General features: G+C 63.8%; 2 protein-coding genes across 6 annotated transcripts in view; one reads left to right on the top strand and one right to left on the bottom strand.

The window, feature by feature from the left end:
• Positions 1 to 4,813, bottom strand: part of LOC121665063 (natural resistance-associated macrophage protein 2-like) — an 18,178-nt gene extending 13,365 nt beyond the window's left edge. The window contains exons 1-2 of one of the 4 annotated variants that reach the window (XM_042028919.1): positions 4,730 to 4,813; positions 798 to 884 (exon numbers count right to left, since the gene is read on the bottom strand). Coding sequence is in view for 1 of the 4 variants with exons in the window: in XM_042028918.1 (XP_041884852.1) it covers positions 356 to 616 (261 nt within the window). In the remaining 3 variants the exon portion in view is untranslated. Of the gene's footprint in view, positions 1 to 60; positions 81 to 355; positions 632 to 797; positions 885 to 3,868; positions 3,978 to 4,729 lie in introns of those variants that run through there. The other 3 variants (XM_042028920.1, XM_042028918.1, XM_042028921.1) reach the window with 3 other exon arrangements.
• A 2,553-nt stretch (positions 4,814 to 7,366) lies between these two features.
• Positions 7,367 to 13,218, top strand: LETMD1 (LETM1 domain containing 1). Of its 2 annotated transcripts, XM_042028923.1 has the most exons (9): positions 7,369 to 7,520; positions 8,049 to 8,239; positions 8,584 to 8,699; positions 8,887 to 8,969; positions 10,196 to 10,382; positions 10,468 to 10,569; positions 10,972 to 11,124; positions 11,372 to 11,468; positions 11,921 to 13,218. In XM_042028923.1, the coding sequence occupies exons 1-9, from the start codon at positions 7,411 to 7,413 to the stop codon at positions 11,989 to 11,991; spliced, it is 1,110 nt and encodes a 369-aa protein (XP_041884857.1). In that variant the 5' UTR covers positions 7,369 to 7,410; the 3' UTR covers positions 11,992 to 13,218. The 2 variants fall into 2 exon arrangements, with proteins under 2 accessions (XP_041884858.1, XP_041884857.1); XM_042028924.1 differs by lacking the exon at positions 11,921 to 13,218 and having other exon boundaries at positions 7,367 to 7,520; positions 8,883 to 8,969; positions 11,372 to 11,464.
• The last annotated feature ends 1,026 nt before the right edge of the window (positions 13,219 to 14,244 follow it).

Genomic DNA, 14,244 nt, shown 5'->3' on the forward strand with positions numbered 1-14,244 from the left:
TCCCACTCCCAGTCCCAGTCCTGTACTCACTGCCAGTCCCGTACTCACTCCCAGTCCCACTCCCAGTCCTGTTCCCACTCCCAGTCCCCACTCCCAGTCCTGTACTCACTCCCAGTCCCGTTCCCAGTCCCAGTCCCGTTCCCAGTCCCAGTCCCGTTCCCAGTCCTGTTCCCAGTCCCAGTCCCAGTCCCGTTCCCAGTCCCGTACTCACTCTCAGTCCCATTCCCACTCCCAGTCCCGTTCCCACTCCCGTACTCACTCTCAGTCCCATTCCCACTCCCAGTCCTGTTCCCAGTCCCATACTCACTCCCAGTCCTGTTCCCAGTCCCAGTCCTATTCCCAGTCCCATACTCACTCCCAGTCCTGTTCCCACTCCCAGTCCCGCTCTCACTCCCGCTCTCCCCACGGGCCATTTCCCTCCGGGAGCAGCGCTGGAGCACTCTGGGCTCCGAGGGCTCGGACAGGGCAGCTCTTTGCCCAACTCTCCTATTGCATCACCACCGGGCTCCTCCTTTTCCCGGCCTCCCAGAAACCCGCCAGGGCTGCGTTTACATAAGGGATTTGGAGCTGCCCAGGTGTGCGGATATCCCTGCTCAGGAGATTTCTCCCAGGACATACCTGCCCAGGCCGGGCTGGTTTGGCTGGTTCAGCCGGGCTGAGTGACCCTAGGGTGCTGCAAAGCTCCTGTGGGGCTCATCCCAGCACCCCAGGGCTCTTCCCGGCACCCCAAACCAGTAGGGAATTAATGAAAGGAAGGAGGGCGACGAGGGCAGCCCCTGTTCCCGATCCAGCCTCACCGTAGGACGCCTTCCGCTCCATGTCCGAGTTCCCCATGGTGCAGCCCTTCCTGTGCTCCGGGAGCTGTTTTATATTGGACACATTGGCTGTGAAGAAGGGAAAAAATCCTGTCAGGAAGGAAAATCAGAGCTGGCAGGAGAGCGGGGAGAGCCAACAGCTCTGGTGGAGACAGATTCACTTCCCGAGCTCTTTTTCAGCTCTGAGAAACCTGACACGGATGGGATCGCTTCCTGAGCTCTTTTCCAGCTCTGAGGGTCTCAGCAGGGATGGGAGAGGGGATTTGGGATGGGACCTGCTAAGGAAGTCCCCCTGCTCTGCCCATGGAAGCCCTGATGGGCACAGACGTGGCAGACGTGGCAGGAGTGTCCGCAGGCAGCTGGAGCTGATTGCGAAACTCTGGCCAAGGAAACAAGCGGGGAATTGCCTTGATGTGGAAACCACATCTCGTTCCCCCTTCCCAGCACTCCCAAATCCTCACAGCGCCCCTCAAACCCCTCCAGCACTCCCCAAGCCCCTCCCAGCCCCCCAGGCAGTGGGAAAGTGGGTTAAGGCCAGGTTTAACTCCTCCATCGTGGCCTGGGTTTAAATTCAACCCATGCAGGAATGAGCCAGGATCTGGGATGGGGCTGGAGATGGAGCAGGAGGGAAGCAGGATGAGGGACAGGCCAGAGGATGGAGCAGGAGGAAGCTGGGAACTGGGATGGGACTGGGGATGGAGCAGGAGGGAACTGGGGATAAGCTGGCACCCTCTGGGCTCCAGAAGCTCAACCCTCCAAGGACAAGCCAACGTCCCTCAGGGTCGACTTTTGGCCTGTAAAGCACTTAATCCTCTGTCAAATTCCATCAGATTGGAATGGGAGATTTCCACAAAACAACGGAATATTGGTTCAGTGAGGATGTAAAAGGAAATCATCAGCCAGGGATTCAGGTTAAGTGAACTCCAGCTCTCCCCCCTCACACATAATTTTCCTTCTTTTCTAAGCACCAAACCTCACAGCTTCCATTAAAACCAAAAAACCACTAAAGTTTAGCAATGAACCAACTTTTCTGCAAAACATGACCCAGCAGGAATGACCTTACCCCAGCAGCAAGTCCCACCAGAGCTTCACTCCATGATGAAGTGAGGAGGATGGTCTTGGGGGGAATGTTCGTTACGGACCCACCTCATATCTGCCCCCAGACCCAGCCCAGCCTGGGCAGGGCCCCTTATCTGCCCCAGCAGCTGCTGGGCTGGGGGCAGGACCCACACCCGGCTCAGGGAACGCGTCTCCAGTTTCACTCACCCAGAGGAGACTCTGCGAGCACACATGGGGCACGTGGGCTGCCTTTTTCATGAAGGAATTTTCCCTAAAATCCAACCCAAACCTTCCCTGGAAGCCTTTTTGTCTCACTCTGTCCCCTGGGAGCAGAGCCTGACCCCCACCTGGCTGCCCCCCTCTTGTTGGGCAGGTGTGGGGAGCCACAAGGTCCCCCCTGAGCCTCCTTTGCTCCAGGCTGAGCCCCCTCAGACCCCTCAGTCTGGTGCTCCAGCCCCTTCCCCAGCTCCATTCCCAGCTCCAGACATGCTCCAGCCCCTCCATGTCCTGCACTGGCAACCCAAAACCAATCCCAGGATTCAGGGTGGGGCCTCAGCAGTGCCCAGCACAGTGGGATGGGCACTGCCCTGGTCCCAGTGGCCACGCTGTGGCTGGCACAAGCCAGGTGCCTGTGGCCTCCTTGCCCACCTGGGCTCATGTCCACCTCCCTCAGGTTCTGTCCCACCCAGCAGCTTCCCTGACACCAGGTGTGGGCTCACCAGGCTCTGCCTCCACTGTGCCCCCACTGCTGAGTCTGGCACCACGCCGGGCAAGGCAGCCCCTTCCCAGGGAAAGGTTCCCTGGAATACAACAAGCCCTGAGCACGACACCACGAGGTCACCATGCAAACCCGCCAGGACACGGGTGCTGCTGTCTGGGCCTTCCCCACGTGTGTGTGGAGCAAACAATGAACAAGGAACAATGAGGTTCTTGTTCTACCCTCACCCTCCCTTCCCCCCAAACCCACTCTGCCAGGTCCTTCCAGGGTGAGCCGCAGGCTCACGCTCCTCCTGCTCCTCCCTGAAGGACACAGGAGCAGCCTGGCCCCGTGCTGGGAGCGGTTCCTGCCATTGAGGCCGTGCCTTTGATGTGGGGCTTTGAGCTGGGCTGGTTTCTGCGGGGCAGACAGGATCCTTACGGATTCTTCTGCCTCCACTCCTTTGGGGCGGTTTTGGGGCTGACATCTTGTTTTGCTCTGTGCACAGACACCCTGCAGGCCGGTGGCACTGGGAGCCCTTCACCTGGCCACTGACCCTCTGGTCCAGCCCTTCCATGGGATGTCACACCAGGAGCCCCGGGCACAACGCCCCAAACCAGGGCACACAGCCTAGGTGGCCACTTGCCATCCCAACACAGGCAACTGGTGAACTGGGTGGTGACCGGTGCTGGTGTAATGGCTGGACTGGATGAGCTCAGAGAGCTTTTCCAAGCTCGATTCCCTGATTCTGCCCTGTTGACCACCTCCCATGTGGCCCTGCTGCTCTGCTGGCACTGGCACCACCAGGTCCAGGACCTGGAAAACCTTTTCCTCTGCACGGACCTCATGGGGTCACCCTGGGGCACAGCACAGTGGGTCCATCCTGCAGGATCCATCCCTGTGGGATTCCTCCCTCCTTGCTCTGCCCCACTCCTGCCCACGACACGAGAGGATAAAGGCAGCGGTGACCTCGGCTCCGCTCCAGTCACACTGGGACAGATCACCTGCCCACCCCTGAACAGGTTGGACCAGCTTGTTCCCTACCCATCCCTCATGCCATCCCACACTCTGCAGCTGGGAGATGCCCTGGGTTCAGGAGGGCACGGGGAGCCGAGCCTGCCCTGCTCCCCACGGCGTCCTCCGAGACAGACAGACGGTGACCTGGTTATTCCCACACCCAGAAACAACCTCCTGGCAGGGAAGAGCAGCTCCCCTCCCAGCCTTCTCCAGCTCCCACATTTACATTTAGGAGCCAGCCCCATTGTTTCGAGCGTGGGACGGGGCACCTGACGCACACCTGAGACTCCGAGGATGTAATGAATCAAACCGTGTCCAGCCCACAAAATCACGGAGCCGTTATCCCATGGTCCCGCTCTCCCACACCTCCGGAGCTTTTCTCATAGTTCCGCTGCCCGTGACTGCGACAGGGCAGCCACGGGAGGGACCGGACCCCGCTCTGAGCACCTGCACCCACAGCCGCGTGTGGACCTTGGCCGGGCCGGCCCCTCCGGCGTGAGGCGAGCCGGGAGCACGGGGGGGCCCTGCCAGGTCACAGCGACATTCCCGGAGCCGCTCCAGGAGCCTCTGGCACCGGCCGGACTCATCCTCCCCACCGGGAGGGTACCGCAGCTGAGAGCGGGGACACCGGAGGGCGGATCGGCGGGGACAGCGGGGACACGGGCACTGTCCGGGCACCTCAGCCCGGGTGGGACGAGCTGCACGGGGCTGCTGAGCCCGGTGGGGCTCCACGGCTGTGCTCGCACAGAGCCCCAGCACCCCCAGCGCGTCGGAAGGACGAGGGACGAGGCCGGGGGAACCCCCAAACCCCGAGGGAGGGCAGAGGATCAGACCCCGGGACACCCCAAGGTCACCGAGAGCCCGGGGGACCCCGAGCCCGGGGGGGAAGGGGTGGGGGGTGCGGGCAGCGCCCTGGGTGCCGCGGGGGCGGCGGGGGAGGGCAGCGGCTCCACGGCCCCCTCACGAACCCCACCGCAGGGGTCCCGCAGCACATCCAGGGGACCCCCCAGGCACCCCCAAGGCAGGAACCCCCCGCAAAACACCCGGGCGGCCCCCAAGGCAGGAGCCCCCCGTAGCACACCCGGGACCACCCGAGGAGGGTCCTCCCGTCCCGTCCCGTCCCATCCCCTCCCTCACTCACCGGCCCCGGCCGCCCCCGGCCCCGCCGCCGCCGCCTCATGCCCGGCTGGAGCCGCGTCCCGGCGCGCGGAGCCGCGTCACGGGGCGGGCCGGGGGCGGCACCGGGGGAAGCACCGGGGGAGGCACCGGGACCGCGGTGTGGGGATGCGAGAGGCCGCAAGGCACCGCCGTGGTGGGGCCTGAGCCCAGATGTGGGTCTGGGGTTGGGGGCAGAGCCCCAGGTGTGGGAGCCGCGGGGCTCCGCTGAGGGGGAGCTGAGCCCCAGTGAGGCCCCAAGGCTGGAAACAGGGCCCCGAGTCCCAGTTTGGGGCCCCAGTGCAGACCCCAGCAGGGCAGGCCCTGGGCTGTGGTGTGGGGGTTGAGCCCCAGTGAGGCCCCAGAGGGTCCCCGGACCCCCGTGCAGGCCCCGTGGTGGGTGGGGGCACACCCAAGGGAGCGGCAGAGCTGTGCCAGGGAGGGTCAGGTTGGACATCAGGGAAAGGTTCTGTCCCAGAGGGTGCTGGGCACCGCCCAGGCTCCCTGGGAAATGGGCACGGCCCCGAGGTTGCCAGAGCTCCGGGAATGTCTGGACAACGCTCTCAGGGATGCCCAGGGTGGGATTGTTGGGGTGTCTGTGCAGGGCCAGGAGTTGGATTCGATCATCCTGGTGGGTCCCTTCCAGCTCAGTTTATTCCCTGACTCTGTGATTCCCCCTCGACCTGCAGCCCACTGGGCCCTGCTCCCGCTCCAAGCTTTTCCCAACAGTGTCTCATTCCACCCCAAAACACGGATCCATTGGGAGCCCTGCAACTCTGCTGGGACCTTGCCTGCCCTGGCACCGCTTTTCATGCCAAAAGCCCCGAATTCTGCCCCAGTTCCCTGACTTCTGCTGCAGGCAGTGCTGGCTATCCCTCACCCCACCTGGCTGTCCCAGAATGGTTTTGGGGAGAGAGGCCTGACAGGGCTTTGGTTTGGTTTGCTGCTGGCTTTTCCAGAGAGAAACGCTGCTCCCTCACTGAATTCCTCCTCCTCTGTGCATTCCCTTGGGATAACTTTTTCAAACATCCCCTTCCTGAAGATCAAGCCCATGGATTTAATTGGGAATGGGATGCAGCACCGGGCAGGAGCAGCTTGGCATCACTAACGGTGTTGCTAAATGACCACGTCCTGCAAAAATGAGGAGAAATCCAGGAGATGGGAGACTCCTCCACCACAGATTCACCCTCAGCCCTGACCCAACAGTGCGGCTGTCGAAGATGGGAATAACCCAACTGGTGGCCTCGCTCCCCACCTGCAACCAGGTGTGACTGGCCCCAGCCTGGAGCTGGGAAACTGCCCAAATTCCCCAAATCCAGGTGTTTTGGGCTGGGGACGATGCCAGCTGCCAGGGGTGGTGGGATACTCACCCAGCTCGCAGCCAGGGGTGGGTTTGGTGGGCATGGCTCTGCTGCGCTCTCTGGATCCCGGGCTCAGGTCCCACTCACTCCCGAGGGGCGACCCCTCCCTATTTAAGGGGTGTCCCCTCCCTCCCTCTCCTCCGCCCAGAGCAGAGTTCCCGAGGAAGCTCAGAGGCACCTCAAAGCCTGCGGCATCTCCCAATCACCAATTAACACCCCATTAACCAGCTTTGATGTGGCCCCACGAGCCAGGGCTGATGGAGCTGCGGCAGCTCCGCTGAACCGCGGCCGCGCGGGCCCGGACTCTGCTCGGTGCCCGCGGTCCTGCCGGGTACGTGCGGCGTGGATCGTCCCACGGCATCGATCCGGCCTTATCGGCCACGCTGGGGGCAGCGATAACCCCCTCCCCAGCGGGCTGCCGATAAACAACAGCTGAGTGAGCAACACCTGCGCACAGGGAGGGAGGGCACAGGGCTGCGTGGCGGGTGCCACAAGCCAGTGAGCTGGATGGAGAGAGAAGCATTCCCAAGGGTCCCCAGGACACGGAGGGGCTGACTGAGATCTGGGAAGAGGCGGCGTGGCACCCGGTTTCGGGAATTCCTGAGGAGCTGTGGGTGTTCCCGAGCAGAGCTCGGGGAAAGGGCAGGGGCTGCGGGTGTTTCCCGAAAATCCTTGGACAATGTTTGTTCCGGCACCTGCAATGAGGAAAACAAACACGACCCACATAGGGCCTCGGGGCTGCGGGCAGAACCGGTTCTGCTGCCCGGGGAAAGAAAGGGGGGACAGACGGAGGGTCCTGCCCGGTGCCCCGGGAGGCCCAGGCGGAGCAGGAGGCACCGGGATGGGGCTCGGCAGGTCCCGGCCCCTCCGCCGGGAGATTTGGCCTCCGGCGTGCCCAGGCCCGGGCGGGGGCAGCGGCAGCTCCTCCACGGGCTCCCCAAGGGCTGGGAAAGCGTTTAAACCCCGGTGAAGCGGGAGGAAGGCCCCGGCTCACCCGCCCGCGGCCACCGGCTGCCCCAACGCTGAACCGCCGGGGCCGGAACGGGCGGCCTGGGCCAGAGCCGCAACCCCCGGGCGGGCGGAGCCGGGGAAGGGCCGGGGAGGGGCCGAGCTCCGGCCGGGGCCAGAGCCGCAACCCCCGGGCGGGCGGAGCCGGGGAAGGGCCGGAAAGGGCCCGGCCCCGCCGGGGGGGGGAAAGGAAGGAACGGCTCTGGCCGAGCCCGGAGCCCCGGTCGCGGGCACTTCCGGCGCGGCAGCCAATCAGCGCTCAGAGCCCCACGTGATCGCCGGCCTCTGACCCGCCAAGATGGCGCTGTCCAGGGCCGCTGCCCGTGGGGGGCTCTGGCGCCTCGGCCCCGCCGCCCTGAGCCCCTCTTGGGGGCGGATGGAGCCGCAACTCGCTCTGGGAGTGTCCAGGTGAGCGCGGATCCCTACGGGGCAGCCCCCCGTGGCACCGGCTGGGACACACCCCCCTGAGGGAGACCCGCTGCCGACGCAGCCCTGACTCCCCCCAAACACCGACCGTAGCCCCCATGCCTCCCAGTGCCGGCGGCAACCCCCACTAAATACCGACCACACTCCCCCAAACACCCATCGCAGTCGTGAACCCTCGCCTTTACCCCCCTCGTCCTCTCCCGTTACCCCCCGGCCCTGGCCATGTCCCCACCCCCCCGTTCCCCAGCCCCCAGTGCCTCCCCGTTATCGCACACCCTTTCCATTACCGTCGTGCTGATCCCTGCCCCGGTGCCACCCGTTTCCGCCCTCCCCAATCCCCCTCCCCTGCCGGAGCCCCACAATGCCCGGCACGGGAATTCTGAAATCAACCGGGGCCCCTCGATCCCCCTGGACCTGGGGCGGGGGGTCCCATCTCCCCCCCTTCCACCTCTCCAGGGGCTTTGGGAGCCTCAAACCCGGCCCGAGCTGACGCGGGGGGTGGGGGCGCAGGTGCCAGGTGTGGTGCCAGGTGTGTTGCCAGGTGCGCAGGTGCCAGGGGCGTTCCCTCTCCACCCGCGCCGCCTCCCGCGCCCTCGTGGCCGCCGTGGCCGCCGCAGCCCGGCGGGTCAACGCCAGGTACGAGCGGTACCTGGAGAGGAGCTTCCCCCGGTTCTATGTCCTGCACAGCACCTTCAAAACAGGTGAGTCCCAAGCAGGGGGGCCCCCAAAGGGAGGGTCTAGAAAGTGGGTGCTGAAAGAGGGGTCCCAACAGGTGGGTCCAAAAAAAAGGGCATCTGAAAGAGGGCGGGGTGTTCCAAAAAGGGGCGTCCCACGAGGTGGATCCCGAAAGAGGGGTGCTGATGGGGGAATCCAAACATCGGGGTCTCAAAAGGGTGGGTCCCAAAAGGGGGGTCCCAGCAGGTGGGGCTTGGGAGGTGGCTCCTGGGACGAGGACACATTTTGCTTCTCCAGCAGTGGGGGGCAGTGGCTGCACTGCCTGTCCCCAGCCTGGGAATCAGTACCTGAGGGAGTTCTGTCCCTGCAGGAGTCCAGGCACTCTTCCTGGAAGTGAAGGAAATCAGGAGAATCAAGTCCAAGATGTCCCGGCAGCGGCTGAGCCCGCAGCAGCTCCCGTACCGCGACATGGAGCGGCTGCGCCAGGTGCGCCTCCCCGAGCCCCCAGGAACGCTCCCTCCCCACGGAAGGGGGGCTGGAATTCCTCTGTGAGACATTCCCTGCCTAAAGACAGGGAGTGGGAGCTGCAGCCAGCACCAGGGTGGGGGGGATTTTAGGGAGTTTTGGGAGGTGGGTGTCAGGTGCTGACTCTGTTCCCTCCTTCTGGAGGCAGTTCCGCAGGGATGTGCTCAAGGCCATTCCCATCGGGATCATCGCCATCCCACCCTTCGCCAACTTCCTGGTCATTGTCTTGATGTGAGTACTGTCCCCAATTCCTGAATTCCGTGGAGTTGGGATTTCCAGAGGCAGGAATCTGCCCGGGCTCTCCTTCTCGCTGTGAGGACAAACACCTGGATCCTCAGGAGCTGAGTGCTGGATTGGCAATCCCAGCTCCTGGGACCGGAGTTGGAATCATGGGATCCGTTAAAGTGATTTAATGAAATCAATAATGATCACAGAGACCCTCCCTGGGGTTTTGCAGTTCTGCTGCCCCCTGCCCCCAGTGCTCCCAGTCAATGTCCCTGACTGTGGCCTCAGCTCAGAGGGGACGTGGGGAACTGCTGGAGGACAGGAAGGCTCCACAGAGGGATGGGGCCAGGCTGGATCTGTGGGATCGAGGGGATGGGGCTGACGGGACGAGGATTGACCAGGCCAAGTGCTGGGTCCTGCCCTTGGCTCACGTTGGCCCCATGGAATGCTCCAGGCTGGGGACAGAGCAGCAGGACAGGAGCCGGGGTGGGTGGACATGAGCCCAGGTGGGCAAGGAGGCCACAGGCAGCTGGCTTGTGCCAGCCACAGCGTGGCCACTGGGACCAGGGCAGTGCCCATCCCACTGTGCTGGGCACTGCTGAGGCCCCACCCTGAATCCTGGGGTTGGTTTTGGGTCGCCAGTGCAGGACATGGAGGGGCTGGAGCATGTCTGGAGCTGGGAATGGAGCTGGGGAAGGGGCTGGAGCACCGGGAGAGGCTGAGGGGTCTGAGGGGGCTCAGCCTGGAGCAAAGGAGGCTCAGGGGGGACCTTGTGGCTCTGCACAACTCCCTGACAGGAGGGGACAGCCAGGGGGAGGTCGAGATCTGCTCCCAGGTGCCAGGACCAGGGGAAACAGCCTCGAGGGGAGGCTTGGGTTGGATTTTAGGGAAATTCCTTCATGGAAAAGGCAGTCCCGTCTTGGCACAGGCTGCCCAGGGCAGGGGGGAGTCCCCATCCTTGGGGGCATTTAGCAGCTGTGTGGATGTGGCACTTGGGGACACGGTCAGTGGTGGCCTTGGCAGTGCTGGTGCCAGTGCTGGACCTGATGACCTCAGGCTTTTCCAACCTTAACGATTCCCTGGTCCCTTCCCCTTTGGGAATGAACACCCGCAGCCCCTGGGGTCAGACTGTGCTGCCCCAGCCCAGGACTCCCCTTGGCCTCTTCCCACAGCCTGCAACCCGCCTGCCCTGCCATTCCCTCCCTGAATCCCTGTCTCCTGCCTTTTCCCAGGTATTTCTTCCCACGGCAGCTCCTGATCCGCCAGTTCTGGACACCCAAGCAGCGGGTGGAGTTCCTGGATACCTACGACTCCATCCGGAGGGGCTCCTACCCCGCCGTGGTGCGGAGCCTGGCGCTGGCAGCGCGTTCCCTGCCCGAGCCCCAGCCCCAGGAGCTCCTGCAGCAGCTCTGTGCCCAGGTGCCTCCCCACCGCCACCCCTCGGGCCCGTGGGAGGTGTTGTCACCTGTCAGAGGTGTCACCTGCGCTCCCGGGGCTCTTTCAGGTGCAGGGAGGTGCCCGGCCCCACCTGGCCCAGCTCTTGGCCGTGAGGAGTTTGTTCTCTGGGTCTCTGCTGGCGCTGAGCAGGCTCCAGGTGGATCATGTGGTGAGTTCAGCTCAGTCCAGGTGCTCACCTGCTCAGGTGTGCCCCCAAAACCAGTCCAGATGCAGATGAAAAGCCGCAGAGGTGCCCTCGGGTCCCGGGCTCATCCCCACACCGTGGCAGCAGGTGAGGGGGGCTCAGCTGAGACCCCACCTGCAGTGCTGCCTCCATCTGTGGGAAGGATGTAGAGCTGCTGGGAATGAATCCAGAGGAGGATTTGGGGAAGGAATTCCTCCCTGTGAAGATGGGAAGGCACTGGGAGGGATTTCCCCACCCCTGGAAGTGTTCAAGGCCAGGTTGGACGGGGCTTGGAGCCACTTGGGCAGGTGGAAGGGCCTGAATGGATCCCACCCCTGTTTTAGGAGGGGTTGGATACCTCACAGGCGCTCTCCTTGTCCTCCCCAGAGAGCCCTGGGCCAGGTGCTGTTCCTGACCCCACACCTGCCGGCCTTTTTCCTGCGCTATCGGCTGCGGAGCCACGTCCTGGAGATCCGACACCTGGACCGGGCCCTGCTGCGCCTGGGCCTGGGGCAGCTCTCTGAGGAGGAGCTCCGAGCGGTGAGGACCCCTCAGCACGCCTGTCCTGGGCTTGGGTCACCTCACGTGGCACAAGGGGGTCCCCCAGCCCCACCCTGGGCAGGTGGTGGTTGCTCTCTTCTGGGAAAACGTTTTCCACGCTGGGATCACACCTGAGCACTGTGGGGAGCAGTTCCCTGCTTCTCTTCCCCCCCCTGGAGCCCCAGCAGGATCCCGGTGCGATGCTGGAGTTCCCTGTGCCCGTCCCTGACTGTCCCTGTGTCCCCAGGCCTGTTACCTGCGTGGGCTGAACTCCACTCACCTGGGCCGGGCCGAGTGCCGAGCGTGGCTGGAGCAGTGGCTCAGGCTCTCCTGTGAGCTCCAAGGTACCCTGGGAGGGGGACGACACCTGAAAGCCTTCGCTGGGCACAGGGAGTGTGGCTCCTGGGGAATTTTGGGGTGACAGGGGGGCTTTGTCCCCATCTAGGCTTGCCCCCACACCTGAGCAGAGCCCGCGCCCAGGTGTCCCTGTCCCACAGACCTCTGGTGGCAGATTTCAGCCCCGAGGAAAAGAAAACAGGAGTGGGAGGGGAAATGTGGGACCAGGAGCCCAGCGCTCCCCCCATGCCCATCCCAGTGTTCCCAGTCTGCCCAGTGCCCCCAGAACCCACCCCGTGCCCACCACAGGGCTCCCAGTCTACCCAGGGCCCATCCCGTGCCCACCCCAACACACCCAACATCCCCCAGTGTCACTCCCATCCCAGTCCCAGCCCTCCCAGTCTGCCCAGTGCCTGTCCCAGTGCCCCCAGTCTCTGACCCTGCTCCTCTGCTCTTCCAGCCTCCGAAGCTTCTCTCCTGGCCCACAGCATGGTCCTGCTGTCCCTCAACTACAGCCGGCCTCCAGAGTGACGGCCGCGTGCCCCCGAGCCTGGCCTGGCACCCTGACGGACCATGGAGTGACCGCTGCGTGTCCCTCCCCTCAGCCTTGTGCCCCGACCTGGTCATTCCCAGCCCGGTGCTGCCAACATCCCAGCGTTTTGTGGAGCTGGCGCTGGGTTTTCCCTTCCTTCGGAGCCGTCAGAGCGGCCGGCAGCTCGGAGAGGTGGCTTCGGCATTCCAGTAATTAACTGCATCCCGTTAATTGTGGGAGAGAGCGAGCGAGCGGCTCCCTGGCCCGGGGATGTTCCCGTGGGATCTGGTGGATGCTTCCCATGGGATTTGGCAGCCGTGACTCGGTGCTGGAGGATTTTCCTCTGTTCCTTTTCTCTACTGATCAGTCTTTAAACGTAACACCCCCCCCCCCCCCCCGGGGGTTAGAAGCCCCCCCAAAACCCCCCCAGAGCCTCCCAAATCCCTGGGGGGGACCTTCCCCAGAGCCTTGGGGGGGTTCTGGGGTTTGCCTGGAGCAGGGGGTGGGTGGAGGCAGGAGGGAGTTGGAGCTGGGATGCCCCTGCTGACTCCAGGGGTGGGAAGGGCCGAGCGTGGGGGACCCAAATTCAGCCTCCTTGAAGTGTCTCAGAGCTTTTCCCCCTGCATTTCCCACTCGGCAGCGGCGGCTCCAGGGATTTGGGGGGGTTAAACCCCCCCTGCCCCGCCCTGCACGAGGAATCCCTGACCCCAGAGCTGGGTGGTTTGTCAAAGCCCAAAGGAATCGTGGCTCTGGTGTCTTTGGGGGAGCTCCTCGGTGGCTCTGTCTGACACGGGGCATGGGGACAGCTGGAGAGTTTCCCTTTGAAGCAGATTTGGGGTATCAAAGGGTAGGAGCCATCCCCCTTCCTGCTGTTTTTTGTGAATTGGGGACCCCCCCCTCCATGAGGAATTCATCGGTGGGGGGTATTTAACCCCTTTTCAGCCACAACCCACATCTAACTTAACCATTTCTTTTTCCACTTACGTATTCCCCATAAATATGGCGTCGTTCAGGAAATAGAGTGAAAAAAAAATGTGTAATATTGAGGAGAAGCTTTGGATTCACAAAATCAGGGAAAATAAAAAATGAAAAATCCAGTGGGAGCTCAGAGGAATTTAAGGGGACACCTGGATTTTGAGGAGCAGGGGGACTCAGAAGCACCAGGACCAACCAAGACCTGGTGTTAGTGTGCATTAATTCCAATAAAAATTATATTAAAATGCAAAGATAGCCTTGGGGTTGCCCCAGTAACACCGAAATCTGGGTAAGAGAGAATAAATTCCAGTAATTCCTGTTTTTTGGGGAAGCACCATCTGGCCCCACACCAGGGGATCCATCTGGGGTCAGGTGTGGAGTCACCCCCGCCAGGACATGGGGGTGGGGGGAGTGGGGGATCCATGGGGATGAAAAATACGGGAAAATAAGGATTTTGACCCTTCAGCCTGTGTAACCTCTCGGTGCCATGTCACCCCTCAGCCCTGTGTCACCTCTCAGCCCTGTGTCACTCCTGAGTCTGTGTCAGCCCTCAGCCCCTGTCACCTCCCAGCCCCTGTCACCCTTCACCCTGTGTCACCCCCCAGCCCCTGTCACCTCTCAGCCCTGTGTCAGCCCTCAGCCCCTGTCACCCCTCAATCCTGTGTCACCTCTCAGCCCATGTCACCTCCCAGCCCCTGTCACATCTCACCCTGTGTCACCTCCCAGCCCCTGTCACCACATCCTGGGGCCATGCCAGCTGCGGGGGCGGCAGGAAACGTTCCACCGCCCCGAGCCCTTCCCGTGTGCGAGGGTGACCAGAGCCGGGGGTGCCGCTGCTGCCGCGGTGCCGGTGCTGCCGGGGTGCCGGTGCTGCCGCGGTGCCGGTGCTGCCGCGGTGCCGGTGCTGCTGGTGCCGCCGGGGTGCCGGTGCTGCCGGGGGTGCCGATGCTGCCGATGCTGCCGCGGTGCCGGTGGCGCCGGCCCGGGCGGGCCGTGTGGCTGCGGGCGCTGTACAGTTACCGGTACCGGGCGGACGACGGGAGGGACGTGGCCATGGCCGCGGGGGAGCGGCTGCTGCTGCTCCGCAGGGCTACCCCGGACTGGTGGCAGGTGCGGCGACCCCGGGACCCCCCCTGGAAGCGGCCCTTCTTCGTCCCCGCTGCCTACGTGGCCGAGGAACAGCCCGGTAACAGCGGGACCCAGAGCCCGGAGACCCCCACGGGTGAGTGGGGCGGGGGGGCTCTGGGAAGGGGCCGTGAGGCTGGCGGGGGGGGGGG

Source organism: Corvus kubaryi, unplaced genomic scaffold, assembly GCF_017639235.1.
Source record: "Corvus kubaryi isolate FWS band 111438036 unplaced genomic scaffold, C.kubaryi_AGA036_p1.0 37309, whole genome shotgun sequence".
Classification (NCBI taxonomy): domain Eukaryota; kingdom Metazoa; phylum Chordata; class Aves; order Passeriformes; family Corvidae; genus Corvus; species Corvus kubaryi.

What these genes read in the sequence shown, in the direction of transcription:
- LETMD1 (XM_042028923.1), top strand. Translation starts at nt 7,411, where the DNA reads ATGGCGCTGTCCAGGGCCGCTGCCCGTGGGGGGCTCTGGCGCCTCGGC. An exon ending in CTGAGGAGGAGCTCCGAGCG is followed by an intron (nt 11,125 to 11,371) that starts GTGAGGACCCCT and finishes CTGTGTCCCCAG; the next exon opens with GCCTGTTACCTGCGTGGGCT. An exon ending in GCTCTCCTGTGAGCTCCAAG is followed by an intron (nt 11,469 to 11,920) that starts GTACCCTGGGAG and finishes CTGCTCTTCCAG; the next exon opens with CCTCCGAAGCTTCTCTCCTG.